At 45.1% G+C, this 20,590-nt stretch overlaps 2 protein-coding genes across 5 annotated transcripts; both read left to right on the top strand.

The window, feature by feature from the left end:
* The first annotated feature begins 352 nt into the window (after positions 1-352).
* Positions 353-9,636, top strand: tfr2 (transferrin receptor 2). Of its 4 annotated transcripts, XM_084910512.1 has the most exons (19): positions 354-528; positions 1,169-1,429; positions 2,814-2,849; positions 2,930-3,146; positions 3,221-3,404; positions 4,659-4,799; positions 5,693-5,801; positions 5,877-6,119; positions 6,200-6,339; positions 6,408-6,583; positions 6,656-6,775; positions 6,893-6,975; positions 7,058-7,121; positions 7,200-7,267; positions 8,346-8,416; positions 8,532-8,616; positions 8,694-8,918; positions 9,012-9,152; positions 9,247-9,636. In XM_084910512.1, the coding sequence occupies exons 2-19, from the start codon at positions 1,325-1,327 to the stop codon at positions 9,499-9,501; spliced, it is 2,463 nt and encodes an 820-aa protein (XP_084766638.1). In that variant the 5' UTR covers positions 354-528; positions 1,169-1,324; the 3' UTR covers positions 9,502-9,636. The 4 variants fall into 4 exon arrangements, with proteins under 4 accessions (XP_084766655.1, XP_084766651.1, XP_084766638.1 ...); XM_084910529.1 differs by lacking the exon at positions 9,247-9,636 and having other exon boundaries at positions 353-528; positions 8,732-8,918; positions 9,012-9,124; XM_084910519.1 differs by lacking the exon at positions 354-528 and having other exon boundaries at positions 1,320-1,803.
* A 901-nt stretch (positions 9,637-10,537) lies between these two features.
* LOC146389453 (myelin-oligodendrocyte glycoprotein-like) lies at positions 10,538-16,250 on the top strand. Its single transcript, XM_084911790.1, has 4 exons — positions 10,538-10,662; positions 13,023-13,367; positions 13,453-13,566; positions 14,909-16,250. Exons 1-4 carry the CDS (start codon positions 10,626-10,628, stop codon positions 14,965-14,967), a joined length of 555 nt encoding a protein of 184 aa, XP_084767916.1. The 5' UTR covers positions 10,538-10,625; the 3' UTR covers positions 14,968-16,250.
* The last annotated feature ends 4,340 nt before the right edge of the window (positions 16,251-20,590 follow it).

The raw sequence follows: 20,590 nt of genomic DNA, 5'->3' as shown, positions 1-20,590 counted from the left end.
TTCAGCCTCCCAGAGTCTGATGATGGTCCCACTGAGCTCACAGCAGAAGGATGACACCTTCACAGCTGCTCCACCCTTCACAGGAGGAACCCCACCTTTATCCAACCCCAAACTCCTCCTGGACTCACTGAGGTTTCACCAGATCACCTCTGCAGTTCTTCATCCATCCACCAGGTGTCCGCAGTGCACCAGCAGTCCCAGATCACCTGACCATCTGAGTCACCTGACCACCTGTTCGGTGTTTCTTTATCAGATCTTTCTTTTCCATCCATGTGATCTTCATCAGGCTCTGATCAAAATGAGTTTTATATAATATGCTATTATTAATCTCAGTTTGCTGTGTGTGTGTGTGTGTGTTCTGTGTGCCTGGACACTGATGACATCATGTAGTCCCTGCTCTGTGATTGGCTGCTGTTTGTGTTCGAGCTAGCAGACATTCAGAGAGAGTCACAGAGTTCCTGATGATGATGATGAAGATGAAGGTGCTGCTCCTCGTCCTCTCCTCGGTCCTCTTTGTCTCTGCTGATGGTGAGTCTCTAAATCTAATTAACGCTTGTATTTTAATTAACCTGTTAAAAATCCTTGTGAGCAAATGAACTGATTGTTAAACATCACCAGCTGATTACTGAGACATTATTTGTCTTAATATGAGCTTTTCCACAACACAAACACTCTTCCACAGCTGAGTCCACAGCTCTGAGTGCAGGTACAAAGGATGAGGAGGCAGATAGTTTATAAAGACACACTCAGGCTGCAGGGTGGGTTTTTTTTATATATGCAAGTCAGATTCTGTTGTATTTAATGATGATTATTCTAAAAAAGGGAATGAAAATACTAGAAACATTCAGGGCTGGATCTCTGTGTGTAACCACACATGTGCCCGTATGGTGATTTCCTGTATGAATGACAGCAAATACCAGTTTACATCAGGCTCAGTGTCAGGATTGTGATGTGGATGAGTCATTAATTACAGAAGTTCGTGTTTTTAATACAACTGCTTCTATTTATTAGCAGTGGGCACATTCGCATGTATAAAAGTGCACTAGATAAGCCCAGCAGAGTCCTGATCCTGCTCAGTCCTGCTGCTACACACCAGCAGACTCTGGGACTAGTGCTGGTTAAAGCAATCAGACTTGTTCTAATAAAGTTTCCTCTGTCTGTGTCCCAGGACTGATGCTGGTTCCCAGTAGCTGATCCTGATTGTGGACCTGGTTCTGCTTCTGTCAGCTGGAAGTAAAGCTGCAGCTGCTGGAAGCTCTGTGTTTGATCCAGAGTCTTTGAGTCAGGCTGAATGTGAGGCTGTGGTGGATCTGCTGGAGTCATCATGTGTGTGTGTGTGCAAAGTCTTTACACCTGTCTATCACCAGGAACCGCTCAGGCCCAACCAGGTGAGCTGCTTCCTGATGGACCTGAGCCAGAGGACAACCAGGTGTGTGCTGGGAAACTGAGTCTCTCATTGCTTTGTTTGGCTGTCAGGCTGGAGGGGGCGGAGCTCTGTGGGTGTTTGTGTTTTTTTCTCAATAAATCTGTTTCCACAGTCATGTGATCGGTTTCTTCTTTCAAACCCTGTAATGACAGAGAGCTGTTTTGGCTCTGCAGTGTGGGCGTGTGTTTACTTTGCTGTTAATAAAGTTAAGCAGATCAAACAGACAGCACACGCTGACCTCTGACCCCTGTGAGCAGCCAATCACAGCAGGCTGAGGAGTAAAAAAAAACAAAGCCCAAGCTCATCCTGACCCAGGATGAAGCTCTGGATCCTGAACTGAGAGCAGCCGGAGTCCAAACAGAGAGTCGGAGGTGAAGGTGAGAATCTCCTGAGTGTGTGTGCTGCAGACTCCATCAGGTTCAGATCCTGTGGTGCCGTCACTCACTGCTGGTGAGGGGCTTAGGTCAGATGAATAAGGTTATGAAGCTGCCTTTGGATAGTGCACAGAGAGCTCTGTAAGAGAGGAGAGAGAGGGTCAAATAGCTGAGTGGACAGCAAGCGTTATTTTCTGTGTTGCCAAGTTAAAGGCTTGGGGGGAGCAGGTGAGTACAGTCACCACACTGCTGAGGGTGATCTGCAGAGAACGGTGCTGCCACTCAAACCAGGCGTGAAGGACGGCTCAGCCCAGCAACCTCACCTGAGAGCACTTACAAGCAGAGAGAAAACTCAAACCTGCCGAGTCTTAACAAAGCTACACATACAGAGACATTTTGGACTGGTGAAAATCTTCAGTACTGTAAACTGAACTTTTTAAAAACTGTTAGAACAAAAGCAAAAATTAACACATCAAATAATCACATTTCATAACCAAAAAGTTCAAAGGTACACTTTTCAGGGCTGCAAGTTTCTGATCATTGTTATTTTCTTCATAGCCACAGTTCTGATCAGCTGAGCAGGACAAACTGAAAAATAGAAACAGAAGAGCTCAGTGTGTGTGTCTGTGGACCGCAGCCGGGGCCAAACACCCCTCAGACTGCTGCTCATCAGACTTCACTTCATGCACTGATTACTGGAGCTCAGAAACACAGACTCACCTGTCCAAGTGTCTCGCAGCTGAATGTATGCTGTTTAGAATGAAGGTGTATGTCTGTGAAGGTTCTCAGTCATCCAGGTCATTATAGTCTAAGGAGCTTGGAAAGAAAAGCATTTGGACTTCTTTAGGTTGCTTGAAGACATTTCACCTCTCAGTCCCAGATTTAGGTTTTGAGATCCCTTCCCAGACACCTTAACCTCACATCCTCCAGACGCTTTTATTTCCAATCTCCTTAGACAATGAAGGTATATATTTTCCTGTTGTTGAGATTGTCCCTGTGTTTTGTGCCTGCAGAGCTGCATTGTTACCATGACTACCCACCTGACACAGGTGAGACACACGTGAAACACAGGTGAGACAAGCTCCGCCTCCTTTCCCCTGTTACCATGGTTATATCTTTCTCTCTGGAGGCTTCCTTGATGTCCGTCCACCACTCAGTGTCTGATGATGATGAAGAAGAGGAGGTGGGAGGTGCTCAGCGGGCGGAGCTGAGGCTGGCGATATCAGAAGACGAGGAGGAGGCGGGACCTTTCAGTGACCTCACAGCTCTGGTGATGAGGTATCGTCATGGATACCGGCGATGCTGTGTGCTGTTGTGTGTGGGCGGAGTCATCGTGTTCACTGCTGGTAAACAGATGCCAATCATTTTAACCGATTAGTCTCATCATGTGACTAAAGCCGGCATTGCTTCTCCCTTCCAGCGTTCCTATTGGCTTATGGGATCTTCAGTGGGTGGTACCACTGCTCCCAAGCAGAGCAGGGGCATGAGCAGCAGCTGGGTGGGGCTAAAGCTCCTTCAGAAAGAGGGGCAGGGCTTTACTTGGGAGAGCTAAGATTGATGATGAGGAAGCTGCTACAGGATGAAGACATCCACAACACAGTCAGGTAATGCTCACCACCACGGACCGTAAAGGCACCAGATTATAAGGCAAAACAAAAACAGTCAGATAAGTCAAACTTTACTCAACTCATTCTTCTTGCTTCCTCCACTTCTGTGCCATTGATTCATTAATGTTGAATTCTATCACAGCTGCTCTATTCCCATGTTGTTGCAGTATATTAATGACTCACCTCAGATTGTGGATGGATTATCTCAGTTGTTCTCCTGACTGAAGTTTGGTCCGTTTACAGCATCCTGCCATGCGAGTGCATTTGTCCCTAACCATCGGGAACCCTCACGTTTACTTTTATCGAGTGGAAAAAAGTTAGCGTTCATCCTCCAGCTTCACTGTATTTACTGTATTTATTAATACAGTGGAACCCCGACTTACGAATACCCCATTTAATGAAAAATTCAAGTTACGAAGGCACTGAACGGCAATATTTCTGCCCGTGTTACGGCAAAATGCCTGTGTAACGAAATCTGAATGTCTGAGCCTACAATGCCCACAATGCCTTCCGAATCATGTGACAACCCCTTGGCTTTCATAATTGCACTTCACTGTTCCACTTGAACGACGTATTGTTGTTCTAGTTAGCAATTAGCCTATAGCCTATTGTTCAGCATCGCCTCACTCAAAAGGCGCAATGGGTGCTTCGACTTACGAAAATTTTCGACTTACGAAAAACCCTCGGGAACGAATTAATTTTGTAAGTCGGGGTTCCACTGTACATTATAATAACATAGCTGTGTCGCTAGCAATCACGTAGCACATGTGCGTTTTAATTTTTCAGAAATCTCTCAGTCAGAACATGGAATATCATGTTTAGGTGGAAAATAATTTCCCCTACGGATCAATAAAGTATTCTGATTCTGAAACTAGCGAGCTAACTTCTAACTCTGTTAAACTTAATAAATTCCATTTTCATGGATGCCTGGATGTTAAACTTGATTGTTACACCTGGTAGAGCAGCAACGTTATTATTTTATTAACAATGAAAGAATTTAGACGGTTTGTACTGTTGATTTTTGAGAGAATTAAAGGATTTTAAGTGCGCCTTATAGTGCGGAAAATATGGTAACTGAGTACAAGTACAAGTAGAGTTTTTCCAGCAGGTAATCAGGTGGTCAACAGAACATTCAAGAAGAAAAGATTCTGATATTGTTTTAAGTCAAAGGTGAATCGCTGTAAAGTCACCTGTTTCAGAAGCTATAGTATCAGGTCCTATTTAATAACTTCTGTGTGTATGTGTGATCAGTCGCGTGAGCAGGGCAGCTCATCCTCCAGGCTCCTCGGAGGGTACCTCTCTGGCCTCAGAGATCCTGCAGCGCTTCAGGGAGCTGCAGATGGACCACACCTGGACCGAGTCGCTATACGCCACGCTGCAGTTCCCCGACAGGTAAGAGTCAGAGAAGCTCCCCCACATTCAGGACACACCAGCGACAAAATAACCCATCATACACTTAACATGTCACATCAGAATACTTTTGGGTCTTAAATGGATGCAGCTGATTGAAGCTCAGCAGCGAGTAAAGTCCCAGCACATCCTGGTTCTTTCACTTATTGAAAGAACCATTGCTTTGAACATGTGGTCAGGCTCTGGAGCTGATTTGGAACCAGCTGGTCTGGGAGCAGCTGATCCAGGACCAGCTGAATTAAAACTTTAACAAAAAAACCTTCATTTCTGCTGCATGTTTGACAGCTGTTGGTAAAAGTTGGTAAAAGCACCGTAGTTTCTGGGTGACGGTCCGGGTTCACTTCTGATTTATAAAAGCTCATTAAGATAAGATGGGGCCTGATCATTTAAGACCTGGTATGTGAGGAGCAGGATTTTGAATTCTGGATTTAACAGGAAGCCAATGAAGGGAAGCCAAAACAGGAGAAATCTGCTCTCTCTTTCTAGTCCCTGTCAGGACTCTTGCTGCAGCATTTTGGATTAGCTGAAGGCTTTTCAGTGAGTTTTTTGGACATCCTGATAATAATGAATTACAGTAGTCCAGCCTGGGAGTAATAAATGCATGAACTAGCTTTTCAGCATCACTCTGAGACAGGATCCTCATATGTTTTTAATGAAATCACTTCTGAAATGTTTCCAAAGCAGTGACTTGATCAGAACGAATGAGAATGACTCTGTAATAACAGTGAGAACAGCAGAGAATGACTAACACCTGGATTTAAAGACAGAAACCAAACCCACATTTACACACAGCTCAATATAAAGAGCTATTTAACATTTCAGCAGTGCTCTAATTTGACCACCAGAGGGTGCTACATTCATTTATTTGTGTGCAGGTCTCAGAGGAGCTCTCTGAGCTTGGTGGACTCTGCAGGTCGGGTCTCAGAAGAGATTCCTCTCAACCCTTCTGACTACTGCCCGTACAGCGCCACAGGAAATGCCACAGTGAGCCAACCAGAAAGGAAGTATCTGTCACCATGGTAACCAAAGTCCCAGTTACTGATGTATGTCTCTTTGCAGGGGGGTGTGGTCTATGCCAACTATGGCCGACCGGAGGATTTTAAATGGCTGAAACGTGAGGACGTGTCTGTGGCTGGCTGTGTGGTGGTGATGCGTGTTGGGGGCGGGGTCAGTTTTGCGGAGAAGGTCTGGTTGGCTGAGAAGAACGGGGCGAGTGGAGCTTTGATCTACCCTGACCCTGCTGATGTGCCGCAGGACCCTCGCCGCCTTGGCCTGAACACACACACTGCTGTGTCTGAACATGTAACACGCACACAAACAAACATTATCCACGTCTCCTGGCCAATAAGCATCCTCATCTCCCTTCTGTTGTCCAATCACAGGTCCACCTAGGGTCAGGGGACCCCTTCACCCCTGGCTTTCCCTCCTTCAATCACACTCAGTTCCCGCCCATTCAGTCCTCCGGTCTGCCACTCATTCCAGCCCTGCCAATTACTGCCACTGTGGCCTCCAAGCTGCTTAGGTAAGCCCCACCCCTCAGGTAACCTGCCCAGGTGTGAGTGTGACTCACAGTGCTGTTCTGTGTCTCAGCCAGCTGACAGGTCCGTCCTGTCCTCGGCCCTGGCAGGGTCGGCTGCCGTACGTGCGCTGCGTTGTCGGTCCCGAGTTCAGTAACGGTCGCAGAGTCCAGATGTCGGTTCAGAACGTGATGAAGCCGATCCTGCTCAACAACATCTTCTCATCACTGGAAGGCAGAGTGGAGCCAGGTACGCTCTGCTGACTACACACAGAGACAGGTGAATGTGCCACAGTGGTAAACCTCAGTATCTCCCTGTCAGACCAGTACATCATACTGGGAGCTCAGAGGGACTCTCTGGGTCCGGGAGCCGTGAAGTCCGGAGTTGGAACTGCGATCCTGCTGGAGCTGGCTCGAACCTTCTCAGCCATGGTGAAGAAGGGTAAGACTCACCTGGATGCATGTGTGCTTACTGTGGTGGTGGGAGCTGAAATGATGCTGGCATTACTTTGGTGTGTTGATTCCTCTGATTTGTCTGAACTGATGGATTCGTTTACAGGTTTCAGTCCAAGACGCAGCTTATTGTTTGTCAGCTGGGATGCTGGAGACTTTGGGAATGTTGGAGCAACCGAATGGCTTGAGGTTCAGCCACAGAAAATACAAACCAAACCAAATTCATCAGTTTATCAAAATAACTGCCTGACCTTTGACCTTTGTTCGACAGGGTTATCTGTCCATGCTTCACCTGAAGGCTGTGGCCTACTTCAGTCTGGACCAGGCAGTCATGGGTAACAGAGCTTGAAGCCAATCAGAAAGCATTTTCTTTGCTAACCAAACGCGGTGTCTTATGTTGTCCTTCTCATCAGGTGATGAGGTCCTGTCAGCTTACACCAGTCCTCTCCTGGTTGACCTGCTGGACGCTGCCATCAGACAGGTGAGTGTGATACATCTGTGATGCATTAATACTGATTGCAGCCTGTGGTCACACAGCTGGATGGAGCTCATCACCCTCACACATTTATTAAAAAAAATAATGTTAATCCTATTTTTCTGGACCCGGAGTCCCTCAGGGATCTATACATGGACAACAGCTGACCTTTGTGTACATGCTATGGCGATGACACACTCATTTGCAATAAACACTTTAAAAATACCAAGGTTTTAATATAATATATGAATTGAACCCCAAGATTTAGTTCTTCTGTCCATTTTGTGTGGCTGAAGTATAATTGTTGGATCATCTATGTATGCACGGTTGAGATTATTGTTTTTGAGTTGGGAACGATCCCAGACAAGCCCCAATCATGTAACAGTAAAAGCATGAATCTGTGACCACACTACAGTTAAATGTATCTACAAATAGCTTTTATTCACAAAGGTGAGTCTGGCCTGTCTGTGCCATTGCCTCTAAAAGACTAAATTACTGGACAGAGAAAGGCCTTATTTTCGGGCCTCTCTTAACAATTTATCAACCAAGAATCATGCAAGCCTGGGATGATTTTCTAACTTTGGCTGTTAAATGAAAAAAAAAATAATTCTCATGTTTCAGAAAACATTTTAATTTTTTCTCTAGCCCATAATGGTTGAAGAGTAGGGTCATGTGAAGTGTACATTAGGCCTTGTGCTACCACACTAAATATTCCCATAAACCTCATCTTCTCGAACAGAAATAGAGTCACACTCATTTAAAGACTGCTTGTAAACTGGGCCCATCAGTTGAATAGAACAGAATAGAATAGAATTCAACTTTATTGTCATTGCACATGTCACAAGTACAAGGCAACGAAATGCAGTTTGCATCCATCCAGAAGTGCTTTGGCAATAATATAGATATATTACATTATATGGATCTATTATAGGTATGTTACAATGTACACAGTATGAAGATATGTTATGAATATGCTATAACTATAAGTATGTACAGGCTGTGGTAAATAAAGGGTTAACCGGAACAATCAATTGATTACCAAACCACATGATGCTGTGCATGAGTGGGCCTTCATGTGTTCCAGGTGGAGCATCCCAAACATGCAGGTCAGAGCATCTACAGCCAGGCGGAGAGAGATGGAGGCAGCTGGAAGATGTGAGGACACACACACACACACACACACACACACACACACACACACACACACACACACACACACACACACACGTTACTGTGATGACGCCTGACTGAGCCGCTGCTGTCTCCTCAGTATGAAGCCACTGTATCTGAACAGCGGCGCTTTCAGCTTCACGGCGTTTGCAGGAGTTCCAGCCATGGAGCTCAGATTCACCGAGGTACACGTTACACGCCAACATCATACATACTCACTGTCATGGTACATGATGTCATGTTATCCGTGTCACATGTTCAGGAGCGAGCATATCCATTCATCAACACGCTATTGGACAGTGTCTCACGCCTGCAGGAGGTGCTGGGGGGTCGTCTGGGGGTCACGGGGCGGAGCTTAGGGGAGCTGGTGGGGGAAATGGTGCTGCGATTGGCCCACGACCACATCCTGCTATTGCGCATCACTTCCTACGCCCAGACAGTGCTGCAGTTCAGCGCTCAGCTCAACAAACACTCTGCTGAGCTGCAGGTAGCTCACCTGTTTGAGTGTTTCTACAGATGTTTAAACCCGTCGCTGTCATGTGACCTCTGTGTGTGTGTGTGTGTGTGTGTGTGCGTCCAGTCCAGAGGTTTGTCTCCTCAGTGGGTCTTCAGCGCTCGAGGAGATTACAGCCGAGCGGCAGAGACGCTGCAGAGAGCCATCGACTACAGCGACCTGCACGAGCCCACCATAACACGCTTCTACAACACTCGCATCATGAAGGTACAAGTACTGCAAACAGTACTGCAAACAGCTGAATCATGAAGACACGAGCCCTGTACAGAGTACTGCATGTCTTCTCATGTGTATCCTGCAGGTGGAGTACTACTTCCTGTCTCAGTACGTGTCTGCAATTGAGACGCCATTCCGTCATGTGATCCACGGCCGTGGCAACCATACTCTGAGTGCGCTCACTGAGCACCTGGGCCTGCTCACCTCTGACCCCGGACGCTTCGACGAGAGCAGCTTCAGGCGGCAGCTGGCGCTGTTCACGTGGACGCTGCAGGGCGCCGCCAATGCTCTGAATGGAGACGTGTGGAGCATCCACAACATGCACCGCTTCACCCACTGAGGCCTGCTCCAGAGTGATTGATTATTAATTATCAATCAGTATCTATTTATGTGCAGATATGAGTTTACAGTGCAGACATTCTGGTCAATGATTGTTCATCAATCCTTTCACTGATTTCACTTCCATTAAAGTGTTTTACAGACGATGAGATTCTTTATGTTTCCTTTCACCTCCCAAACAGGAAGTTAACATCAGTGACATCATCATTATCATCATCACCAGCTGTCTAGCTCATATCAGTGGTATTCTTCGTGCCCATTGGTTGATACATGTGGCTCAGAGACTGGGAGCTGCTGTTCAGTTCAGACCAACTTTAACAAGTACCATAATAGTAGATCCACAGGAGTTATGGCGCCCTCTGGTGGTGGCTTTCAGCATGGTCGCTGCTGGTTACACAGACAGTGGCAGCAGTTCAGCTGGACACAAATCAGTCTCCATCTATTGATTCTAGTGATGTTCTATCAGGTTTTAAAGCACTCTGATATCCTGCTGCTGTTTAGTGCACGTAACAGCGGTGGGTGATGTAATGAAGGCGAGGATGTTAAATCAGATAACTGAACTGAAGTGTGACACACAGAGCTGAAATATGTTGCACTATGAATCTGGTAGAGATCAAAACTGCTACACAACTGTCCTTACTTTAATATATAAGTAAGTGAACACAGTTTATGGTCTGTTCAGTGGAACAGAGACAGCTGATAACCTCTGCAGTGATGACTCCCTGCAGGATCTCTGACTGCAGTTTCAGGTTTATGATGCTCAGGTTCATTTTATTTTATATTATGCTGGTTACAAATTAGACAACATCACAGCTTCATTAATGGATCAAACCACAGAGCTCATCAGCGTGTCTGGCTCCTACCAGAGCTCTGAACAAACACCATGCTAACATTTGTTACAGGTACAGTGAGGCTTATCTCCACCCTTCCTATGATAAAGAGCGTGTATGCCCTCCACCTCTCTTCTCCTGTGCAGCATGTTTAGCGGTGCTTTGTGTCAGACTGGACCCAGGTCCATGCTTTCCTGCATTCCACTTCCTGTCCCTCCTCTCTGAATGATGAGACCAGGGAACTGGGAGGAGGATCAGCTGGGTCACACAAACATTCTTTAACTGGACTCTGAGAATGAAGCTGAGGCTGCTGTTTGTGGTCCTCCTGCATGGTAGGAACACACACATACACACTCACGCATGCACACACACAGTGGTGTAAAGACTTATTATTCTGTAATGAGTATGTTCAGACTTTGTTGAAAATTCTGTCAGTGCGCCCCAGGGCAGCTGTGGCTACAATGTAGCTTGCTATCGCCAGTGTGTGAATGTGTGTGTGAATGGGTGAATGACTGAATGTAGTGTAAAGCGCTTTGGGGTCCTATGGACTAGAAAAGCGCTATACAAATGCAGGCCATTTACCATTTAAAATTTTCTTCTTTCGTGTGTGCACATGTTTGCATGTCTGTGTGCTTTTGCATGTTTATATGTTTTGTGTAGGTGCATGTGTGTGTGCAAATGTGTGTTTGTGCATGTTAGAAGAAGAGGTTTGCTGAGTGTAATGGCTGCAGATCTGAGCAGTCGGTCTGGAATCAGTTTAGAGTGGAGAACTTTATGTTTTTATTCCACTTATTTTTGATGTTATTATTGTTCGTCGCTCTTGAGGATGAACTTAACTTTGGGACAGTCATCCGAGGACAGACTGAGGTCACATGACACGTGTTAGACGGTAAGATGATCTGTGGGAGTCGATTCTTGTGTAGGCAATTATGGTCATCATCATCTGTGTGCACACATGTTGAGACACGCATGATTAAGTCCCACCCACCTGTGCTGATGGTTGGGCGCGTGTCAGTGAGCGCCTGTTCTGCTGTGAATGGAGACATTTCTCTCTATGAACACAACAATGAGTGCAGTTTGTGTGGAGCTGTGTTCTGTCCTGCTGGATGAATGTGTGCTCTGTGAGGCCTCCACCCTGTGGAGCTCTGCTCTCCACCCACCGCTGACTTGCACAGAGCTTCTTTGTCCTGCATCTGTGGGAAAGACAGGTCTATGAGTCTCACTGATTCACTGATGATACCAATCAGATCAAAGACCACTGATCAATGGCCATGAGTACCATTCACAGAGAGTTGGGGAATGGCTGCAATCACAGCATTGTAAGATGGAGAAAAATGTACCCTTAGGTCCCCTCCTCCATTCAGAGATGGTCTTTCCCTTTTCACATAAATGGCCTCCTTGACTCCGCCCTCAAACCAGCGTTCCTCCCTGTCCAGGATGTTACATCCTCATCATTGAAAGAGTGTCGACTGGCTTGTAGGTGTAAATAGACTGCAGAGTCCTGGCCTGACGAGGTGGCTCTTCTGTGTTGTGCCATCCGCTTCGCCAGAGGTTGTTTGGTTTCCCCGATGTATAAATCCTGGCAATCCTCCTGCACTTAACAGCGTACACTATGTTGCTCTGTTTGTGTCGGGGGACCCGATCCTTGGGCTTGACCAATTTTTGGTGCAGCGTGTTTTGGGGTTTAGAAAAAATGCATTTCAGCTGCTCCGATACTCCTGACACATATGGGATCACTACAGGTTTTCTCTTAGGCAGCAGTTGTCCTTCTCTCCTGGATCGGCTGGAGCTTTCTTTAGGAGCCTTCCCAGCTTTGACAAAAGTCCAGCTGGAATAACCACATTTACTCAGGGCCCTCCTGACGTGATGTTCTTCTCCTTCCCTGGCCGTTGTGTCTGTGGGGATGGTGTTCGCTCTGTGTGTTAGCATCCTGATGAGGAACCTGATGAAGGCCACAAGCCGAAAAGCGTTGGTCTTACCTTCAAGTGTTGCTGGAGTTTCTGTATTGTGATTTTTTTCACCCTCTTCATGCACCTTGGAAGTAGATGAAGTTGTGCCAGAAATTTTTGCTTGTAGCGTCCTGATGACACCCAGTTTATGCTCCAGTGGATGATGAGAGTCAAATCTTTAATACTGATCCGTATGTATACTGTATACCGTATGTGTAGGTTTATGGTACACATCAGCTTTTAGATGTCCCCCATTACTGATGGAAATCTCACAGTCTAAGAAGGCTAACCTGCCACTTTTCATATCCTCCCTGGTGAATTTGATGTGTCGGTCCACCGAGTTAATGTGATCCGTGAATTGTGGTATGTCCTGAGATTTGATTTTCACCCAGGTGTCATCCACATATCTGAACCAATGACTTGGTGGTGTTCCAGGGTAGGATAGCAAAGCCCTCTTTTCCACTTCTTCCGTGTACAAATTGCCCACAGTGCGTGAACTGGGGAACCCATGGCACACCCAATGGTATTTGATCAGTGGTCATGACAATTTGCATATTAATGATGAAGGAACTGACCTCACTGCCTATTGTTCATTCAGTGGGCAGGTTTCAGTTCTTGTGCAAATGTACTGTTTATAAGGTTTGCAGTCAGCTGAGACTGAAGAAGTCTCCCACTGAAAATGCTACATCCAGATGAACAGATTCAACTTTGTGGAATCACCCGTTTCATGTTTCTCTCCTCAGTTTCTCAGCATGCCTCAGGTGTGGAGGTGTATGAGGGGGTGGATTCTGTCCTGCTGCCCTGTCAGGTAGCAAAGGATGTTTCCAGCGACACCACAGCAGCAGTGTGGGACCGTGATGAGTTCAAGAAGCCAACAGTTCACGTGCGTCTGCAGAGCGGAGATGATCTGAAAGAACAAAACCATCGTTACTCCAACCGAACATCAATGAGAGCCGACGCTCTGCAGACTGGAGACCTCAGCCTCACTCTGAGGAACCCTACAGTCTCCGACAGTGGAACCTACACCTGCACCACCCGGAAGTATGGACGAGATCTGAGGCGGACAGAAGTATACCTGAGGGTCAAAGGTCAGTGCTGTCAAAGGTCAGAGTAGACGTGAACTCTGATGTGAATCATGTTCGATGATGGTGTGGTTGTTTGCGTTGATTACAGAACCTCCACTCTGGCCCAGAGTCCTCGCAGGTGCCCTGCTTCTCCTGGTTGTCCTGATTGTTGCCTTTGGCGTCATCCTGTATTGTGAACATAAAAGGCTTAAGACTGTAGAAGGTACGTGAGTGTGTTATAAAGTGTGCACGGTTTACAGTGAGCTGAGATTCAGTGGCTTCACCCTGCTGTTTGGTGCAGTAAAGAAATGCTGCTGAACTTAATCAGTGATATTTTAGTTCCTTCTTCCTTCACGTTTCTTCCAAGCATTACTTCTGAAGGTAGTGAGATCTGCTTGTCATCACCCCCCTGTGTTAATCACTGACACAATCAACGGAGACATGAAACTGTAAATCTGCTGCTTCTGTAATCGAGCCTGATGTAGCTGAGAGGGAAATTCATTAGAAAGAACTTCCACAAGTAAATACATAAAAAGAAGAAGGTGGAAAAGGAAAAGCATGTGAAGAGTTACACCAAGTAACATTAGAACAACTTTTTCGGGCGGAGCTGCTCATTTCTGCTCCACAGGTAACGACACCTGCTGAAGCAGTGGACATCACTGCGCCCCAGCATGATCCATACCCACAGGTTAAAGAAGCTGACCACACTCCATGAGTGTCTGGCAGCACAAATGAACCAGCCGCTAACGGATGAGACACATCTGGAATAACTGACTGAAGGCTGGACAGTCCTGATCCCCAAGGATCCCCTGAAGGGACCGGTCTCACCCAACTACAAGATGATAACCTACCTCAGGACCACATGGAAGCTCCTGTCAGACATCATAGAGGCTAAGATTGTCATGTGAGGTTATGCAGCATGCATGTGGACCCAAATCCAGACACTCGTGCACAGAAAAAAAAAAAAACTTAGAATGGCAGCTTTATTTGCTGGAAAAACATGTTATAACAACCATCATAACATAAACTCACAGAAAAACAAACCAAAACCTTGAGTATGAAACTCAGAACAACACACTGGGAAACTAGAAACACAGAACTAAAACTGAAACCAGAAACAAAGGGCAAAGGAAAACACAAGGCTGATATACACAAGGGAGTAACGAGTGAATGGGAAACAGAAAGAGAACCCAAACAGGGATCCTAGAGTACTTAGAGCTGTATCAACAGGGACCTTAGAGCCTTCATCAGGCGTCACAAGCACATGTTGCATTTACCAGGGACAGCTGCATATATCTACTGAGGTACAATATATAAGTATAATAAGTACATGTATAATCCAGGGTAATTAGTTCATACGTAATATTGGACAGTGCGTGAGACACAGTGGAATTTGTGCTGTCACTAGTATTAGATTATGCTCTGAATAATCGTAAAGTTTGAAGCTGGTAGCTGATGGCTCTTAAAGACTTTCTTCTTCATCTCTCTCTGATGACATTTCTAATCTTTAAATCATGTGACATGTGTGTCTGGGTCATGTGACGTTATGTGTTTGTCTTCATCAGCTCAACTTGTCAGTAACCCAAGGCAGACAGGGCTTCGCTGGCCATTTGGACAAAGATGACTCCTTTCCTTCGGTGAGAAATCGAAGAGTTTGAGGGGTCTGTTAGTCCGAATGAAGAACGAGGAGCTGATGGGTGAGGAGAAGACGTGAAGCTCACACCTCCACTCTGACAAGATCATGTATGTTTCTGCTGCTCAGTGAAGCTCTGTGATGGTCTGAGAACACAAGCTTGAAGATGTTTGTTCTTCCTTTACTAACAGCTAACGAATAAGCCTCAATGAGATGTGAAGGTTCCCTGTAACGTTATGTCTGCAGAATGAGATGAAGCACAGAGTACAGAGTGTGAGAGGAAGAGGAAGCTTGTTCACTAGTCTGACAGTAAAGATTCATTCAAACATTCCCACCAGGCTGAGACTGTGTGGACACGTCACAAGGAAAATATGTGCTCTGTTTTTAGTCTGATACAAGAATACAGCTGTTTACTAAATCATGTCACAGCATCTGTTATTGATGCTCATCAGAAATTTTAGGCCTGGGTTATCTCAGTGAGGTCTAAGTGATAGTCTGGGAATGTTGATGCCATTTTCCAAAGAAATGATTGTTCAGGAGGAGGTGACTGTGAGATAGAAAGCTCAGAGTTATTGCACCTGCTGTCTGGAACAGGACCCAGACATTTCTCCAACATTATAACCTCATAATGACGACGATGCAGAGTGTGTTGTTCCTCAGACAAAAGCTGCAGACTGTCAGGAACCATCAGAGCTTCAGACCAGATCAGCTTTTTGATTTTTGTATGTATGCAGCAGCAAATCCACAACAAAGGTTTAAAACTGAATATCAAAAATCCAAACTACAGCAGTGAGAGACAACCTGACAAAGAATTGAGAGGAAAATGAGACACAGGTCAACAGGATCAAACTAATAAGTCACAGGGGAACTAAACACAATGCACAAACTATACAGGCTATGAAATCAAACACATTAGTGTAACAGGAAATATAACCTCATTGTATTTTAGTCACAGTGCATTCAGAACATTTGTTTATCTATCTGTGAGGGTTTACTGACAGAAAGTAGACGATGACTCTGTGTGTGGACCGCTCACTTTACTGTCTGCTTCATCTTTACATGAAACCTATGTGCTCATGAATTCTGCTTTTCAATTCTTCCATTGGATGTATTTGAGGAAAATGATGGTGTCTGAGCTGTTTCTCATCTTCAGCTTCATAATAACAGATTCTCTGAGGGGTTCAGGTCAGGAGAGCTGACCAATCAACCACTGTAATAAGCGTTTGGTTTAGTGTGTCTGTGAGCAGCTTTTTAATAAAGACTTTGAATGAAAAGGGGAGTCAGTTTGATTTGTGCACACAAACATCACAGACACCCGTCTGTGCTCAGAACCTCCAATCAGAGCAGGAGAAACTTTCATTCACAATTAAGTTTTATTAAATATTATTTACATACATTTCTGCAGTTTGTTTTCAGGGCTCCATAATATTTGGGACACAGCAGTGATGTTTTTCAGAGGCTAAAAACGCACAGGAATAGTTTTCTCTCAACCAGAATAAACTGGTTTCCAACTTTAATCCGTGAAAACTTTCCAGTCTGTCAGTTCAGGCATGAAATGAATGCTAAGGCAGAAAACAAGCAAACATGTGGAGTGGAGAGAGAAGACTGTTACTGTGAGCACAGTGAGACTTTCTTAGTCACACTATGGCTGGACTGAAGGCTTCTACAACAGCCAGCATCAGGAGGGCAGAGATGCAGTGAAGACACATGGGCACTAGGGGGCAGCAGAGTGTCAGCATGCTCAGTGTGGTAACAGGGAAGGCGGAGTTTAAAAATGCAGCAGTGTGAATTCATTTCCTGGGTTAGTGTAGTCGGGCTGCACTTTTCAACCATCATCAGTTCTGTATCAGAAAACAGCTGAATTACTCTCCAAAAACAATGTAATATACATGTTGTACAAACCCCAGAGCACTGTAATTACGGCACACACAAACATTCGTGAAGGAACATCTAACTTATGTATAAAAAGTACAAAAAGTGAAATAGATAAAACAAAAAAAGAAACACAAGACCCTGTGCTCTGATTTGGTGATCTAGACTCTTGTGTCACAAGTTTGAGAACAGTTTACCAGCAAAAACAATGCTGAAATGATTACAGTGTTGTTCAGGCCCTTGGTAACAATTGTATTAGTAAGTGTGGTTCATAGTAGAGATGGACCGATCCGATATTATGTATCGTATCGGTCCGATACTGACCCAAATTACTGGATCGGATATCGGCGAGAAATAAAAAATGTAATCCGATCCATTAAATATCAAAAAAGCACCTCACAAAACTTGCGACACGGCGTAACTCGGCTCATAACCGTAGCACATCGCAGCAGTATGCATCACGTGATAGAGCAGCTGTGTGTATTTGTAGCCTCACCAGCATTTCATCTCCGAGGAAGTGATCCCAGATAGAAGAAAAGCAAGTGTGTAAGTTCATCTCTGAATGTCTGTAAAGCATTCCCGCGTTAAGCTTAACAACCGATATATGGAGCGACTGCCTCTCTCTCTCCTGCTGCTACTTCAATCGTGAAACTGCTTAATGATCAGCTGATCGGCTTTTCTGTCGTGAGTCCGTCTCTCTTCTTTGTTTTTTGCCCACTTTGCACCAGAAAGAGGAAACCAGCGGCTGAACAACAGCAGCACGTTTAACCTTGATAAGCTGTTGTTAGAATTTATTTAATATTACTTTCTTCACCAGGATCCTTTTCTACATAGTTGACAGCTGGTAACTGTGCAGGGGCGGATCTAGCAAAGTTTAGCCAGGGGGGCCGATAGGGCATGAACAGGGAAAAGGGAGCACAAAGACATACTTTTCTTTCTTATTCTCATTTAAAATGTCGAGCTTTTAATAAATAATTATCTGACTCTTACACCCAAAGTTTTAATCTGATGTAAAATATATAGAAGTCCATTATTGTGTATAGTAACTGTTAAGTCTAATATACCCTAGTAAGCTATAGTACTTTTTCCTTTGGGAAAGTACCATCTGTGAATTCTGCAATTCTGTTGAAGAAAGATGTTGAATCTATTTAATTATTCTTGAAAAATAATTTCTGTGCATTTCCCCCCCCTGCATCAAATTAAATCTGATTACATCGATTAAGCATCATGAGGTGGAGGGTGGTTCCCTATTTTTTTTTTTGCTGGGAGTTTGCAACCCTATTAGTTAGGTTGCTTAATATTTCTGCTAAGTACTCTTTAAAATACCAGAATAGGGAGGATGGTTCAGGTTTAAGTTTATTAGATTGATCAGTGTTGCTGAACTATGAAATATTTTGGGTGCAGTGTATTTTTCACATACAGGTATAACAGAATAGCTTTAGTGTTGTTATTTATTTAAACTTGAGTATAAACTTATACAAAATGCAGCAAGATATTAAAAAAATGTTTTATTGATTAAAAAACACACTATATCGGATTCATATCGGTATCGGCAGATATCCAAATTTATGATATCGGTATCGGACATAAAAAAGTGGTATCGTGCCATCTCTAGTTCATAGGTCACTCCAACTATCACCAAGGAATCGATCAGCAGTGCTTGGAGACCTCCACAGTCATTCTGAAGGACTTTCACTGGCTGGTAATCTTCATCAGAAAGTGGTTTATAGCTGTGACCCAGAAGATTCTGAAAAACATATCACCTTCATGTTTTTAAGTGTTACCCCGTGTGTCAGAAATATGTTTGAAACTGATTATTATCATTGTAGTCACAACTTTGTGTTTTTGTAGTTGTTTTGAGAACAAACTACATCTGGGCAGGTAAAAACGGACGATCTAGGTTCTAGATACTAATCAGTTCTGAGGCCACCAAACCAAAGTGACACTTGAAGAGGTCAATCAATCAAAGCTTTATTCGCCACATGCAGGTTGCCCTGCAGTGAAATGGGGACCCCCCGACCTTACACACACACACACACACACAACACAGACATTACATGGGGTTACAAGTCGGAGATCGGTAGCGTTACCGAAAAACACTGAAATGTACACTACAGTGGGAAAGTACAAGAGGAAAAAAGAGACCTCTACTCATGCTGTGCTTCCATGGTAGGACAGCACGAGAACAGGAAACAAAAATACTCCTCTGCACAAAAAGCACATAAATGTCCACAGCACAACTTTGTGAAAGACATGACAAGCCACAGGATTGGGTGGGGGGGTGAGGAGTAATCCGAAGCGAACACAGCAGCCGCCCTGCACAGCGCTACCATTCCAGCGAGGCACACAGACCCGCCGTGTTCCCCCACAGGAAACAAGCATTGAAGGGGTTTTGAAAGGGAGGGGTATGAGTGCGTACTTATCAGTGTAAGTGTATGTGTGTGCGTGTCCATAGTTCAGCTGAGACAGTGTCCTTCGCCCCGCCAGGCTAAGTAAACAGTCTACCAGCCAACCCAGGTGGCCTTGTAGGGAATGGGAAGGAACAGACTCAACACAGTCGTTATCAGGGAGTTTTTGTTCGGCTCCAGCCTTGAGCCCACAGCTGGCACCGAAGGGGTAGCCGCATTATGATGGTGATTTTTCTTTTGCAAACAACTCATGAGAATTTCAAGCTGTTTTTAACACTCCGACACTGGTCTCTCAATCTCCCGTTAATAACTGCGAATTTCTCCGTGATGTTATCAGCCGTCGATTCTATGGTCTTGTCACTCTTTTTTGCTCACATAGCAGATTCTGAGACCTCACGACCGCAGCCAACTGATCCAAGATGCAATCCAGCTTCCGCCCAGAGATGTTGTTCTGAGTTGATTCTTTCCTGATGTAATCCAACATACATACGCTCAAAGGTGTTATTCTGAGGATTCACTGCAGTCGTAAGCGCCTCCAAGCTCTTAACCATGCTGCCTTCAGTGAGCCCTTTCTGATAAGTCGCACCTGTCATTCCAAACCCAGCAGGCAGCCATGTGGGGATTTTAACAGCCGCTTCTGCTCTCTTAATTCTCCGATAAGCCAGGGCCAAGCCAGCTCCGATCAGCAAGAACCCTGTTATCATAGTTCCGAATAGGTAGATATCTTCAGCGTCCTCGATCGACAGTCCCGCCAGGCACACGACCCTCTGCCACCCGTCCATCGTGTATCCGGCAGGGAAAGTCCCTCCAGGGCACACGGGCTCTCCCGAGCCCAGACTTCTCGTTAAAGGGTGTCAATAGCATTCAGAGACCAGTTGATAAAATCCCTAATTCTCTTTTAGATTTTAGACACAGACTGTGAGAGTGTGTTCCAGGGAAAGTAATAAAAAAAACATGAGACAAGACAAGGACATGAGGAGCTAAGCAGGGAAGATAAGGGAGAGGAGAAAAAGTGTGACCGCCTTCGCTGAGAGCAAAAGAGAAAGCGTGAAGCTGAGATGGTGTATATATGTGCAGAGCAGAGAGAGTGGATGTAGTGAGCGAAGAATGATGAAGACTGAACTTAAAGGACAGAAGAGGAAATAATGTGAGTGAAGTTGCCCCCCCCCCCACCCCCCACCTTCTTCAAATCCAACATGGCACACCCATGCCTGTAGTACTGACCCTTATGCAAAATAGGTGGAATTAAGACACAGTTCCAAAAGCAAACACAGTTGATCAGTGCTGAGAGTGGTCCTGTTGCTGAGCTTGGGGTGATCCTATAATCTCTTATG

Source organism: Perissodus microlepis, chromosome 3 (genome assembly GCF_051167445.1).
Source record: "Perissodus microlepis isolate ML-2025 ecotype Zambia chromosome 3, ASM5116744v1, whole genome shotgun sequence".
NCBI lineage: Eukaryota > Metazoa > Chordata > Actinopteri > Cichliformes > Cichlidae > Perissodus > Perissodus microlepis.
The sequence above is the reverse complement of the archived record's forward strand: the minus strand, read 5'-3'. Positions and strand labels throughout refer to the sequence as shown.

Bases quoted from the DNA above. Each gene is read 5' to 3' on its own strand.
- LOC146389453 (XM_084911790.1), top strand. From the start codon at position 10,626: ATGAAGCTGAGGCTGCTGTTTGTGGTCCTCCTGCATG. The intron at 10,663-13,022 runs GTAGGAACACAC...TTCTCTCCTCAG, and splicing joins GTTTGTGGTCCTCCTGCATG to TTTCTCAGCATGCCTCAGGT. The intron at 13,567-14,908 runs GTACGTGAGTGT...TGTCTTCATCAG, and splicing joins AAGGCTTAAGACTGTAGAAG to CTCAACTTGTCAGTAACCCA.
- tfr2 (XM_084910512.1), top strand. From the start codon at position 1,325: ATGTGTGTGTGTGTGCAAAGTCTTTACACCTGTCTATCACCAGGAACC. The intron at 1,430-2,813 runs GTGTGTGCTGGG...TTGTGCCTGCAG, and splicing joins CTGAGCCAGAGGACAACCAG to AGCTGCATTGTTACCATGAC. The intron at 6,976-7,057 runs GTTCAGCCACAG...TTTGTTCGACAG, and splicing joins GAGCAACCGAATGGCTTGAG to GGTTATCTGTCCATGCTTCA.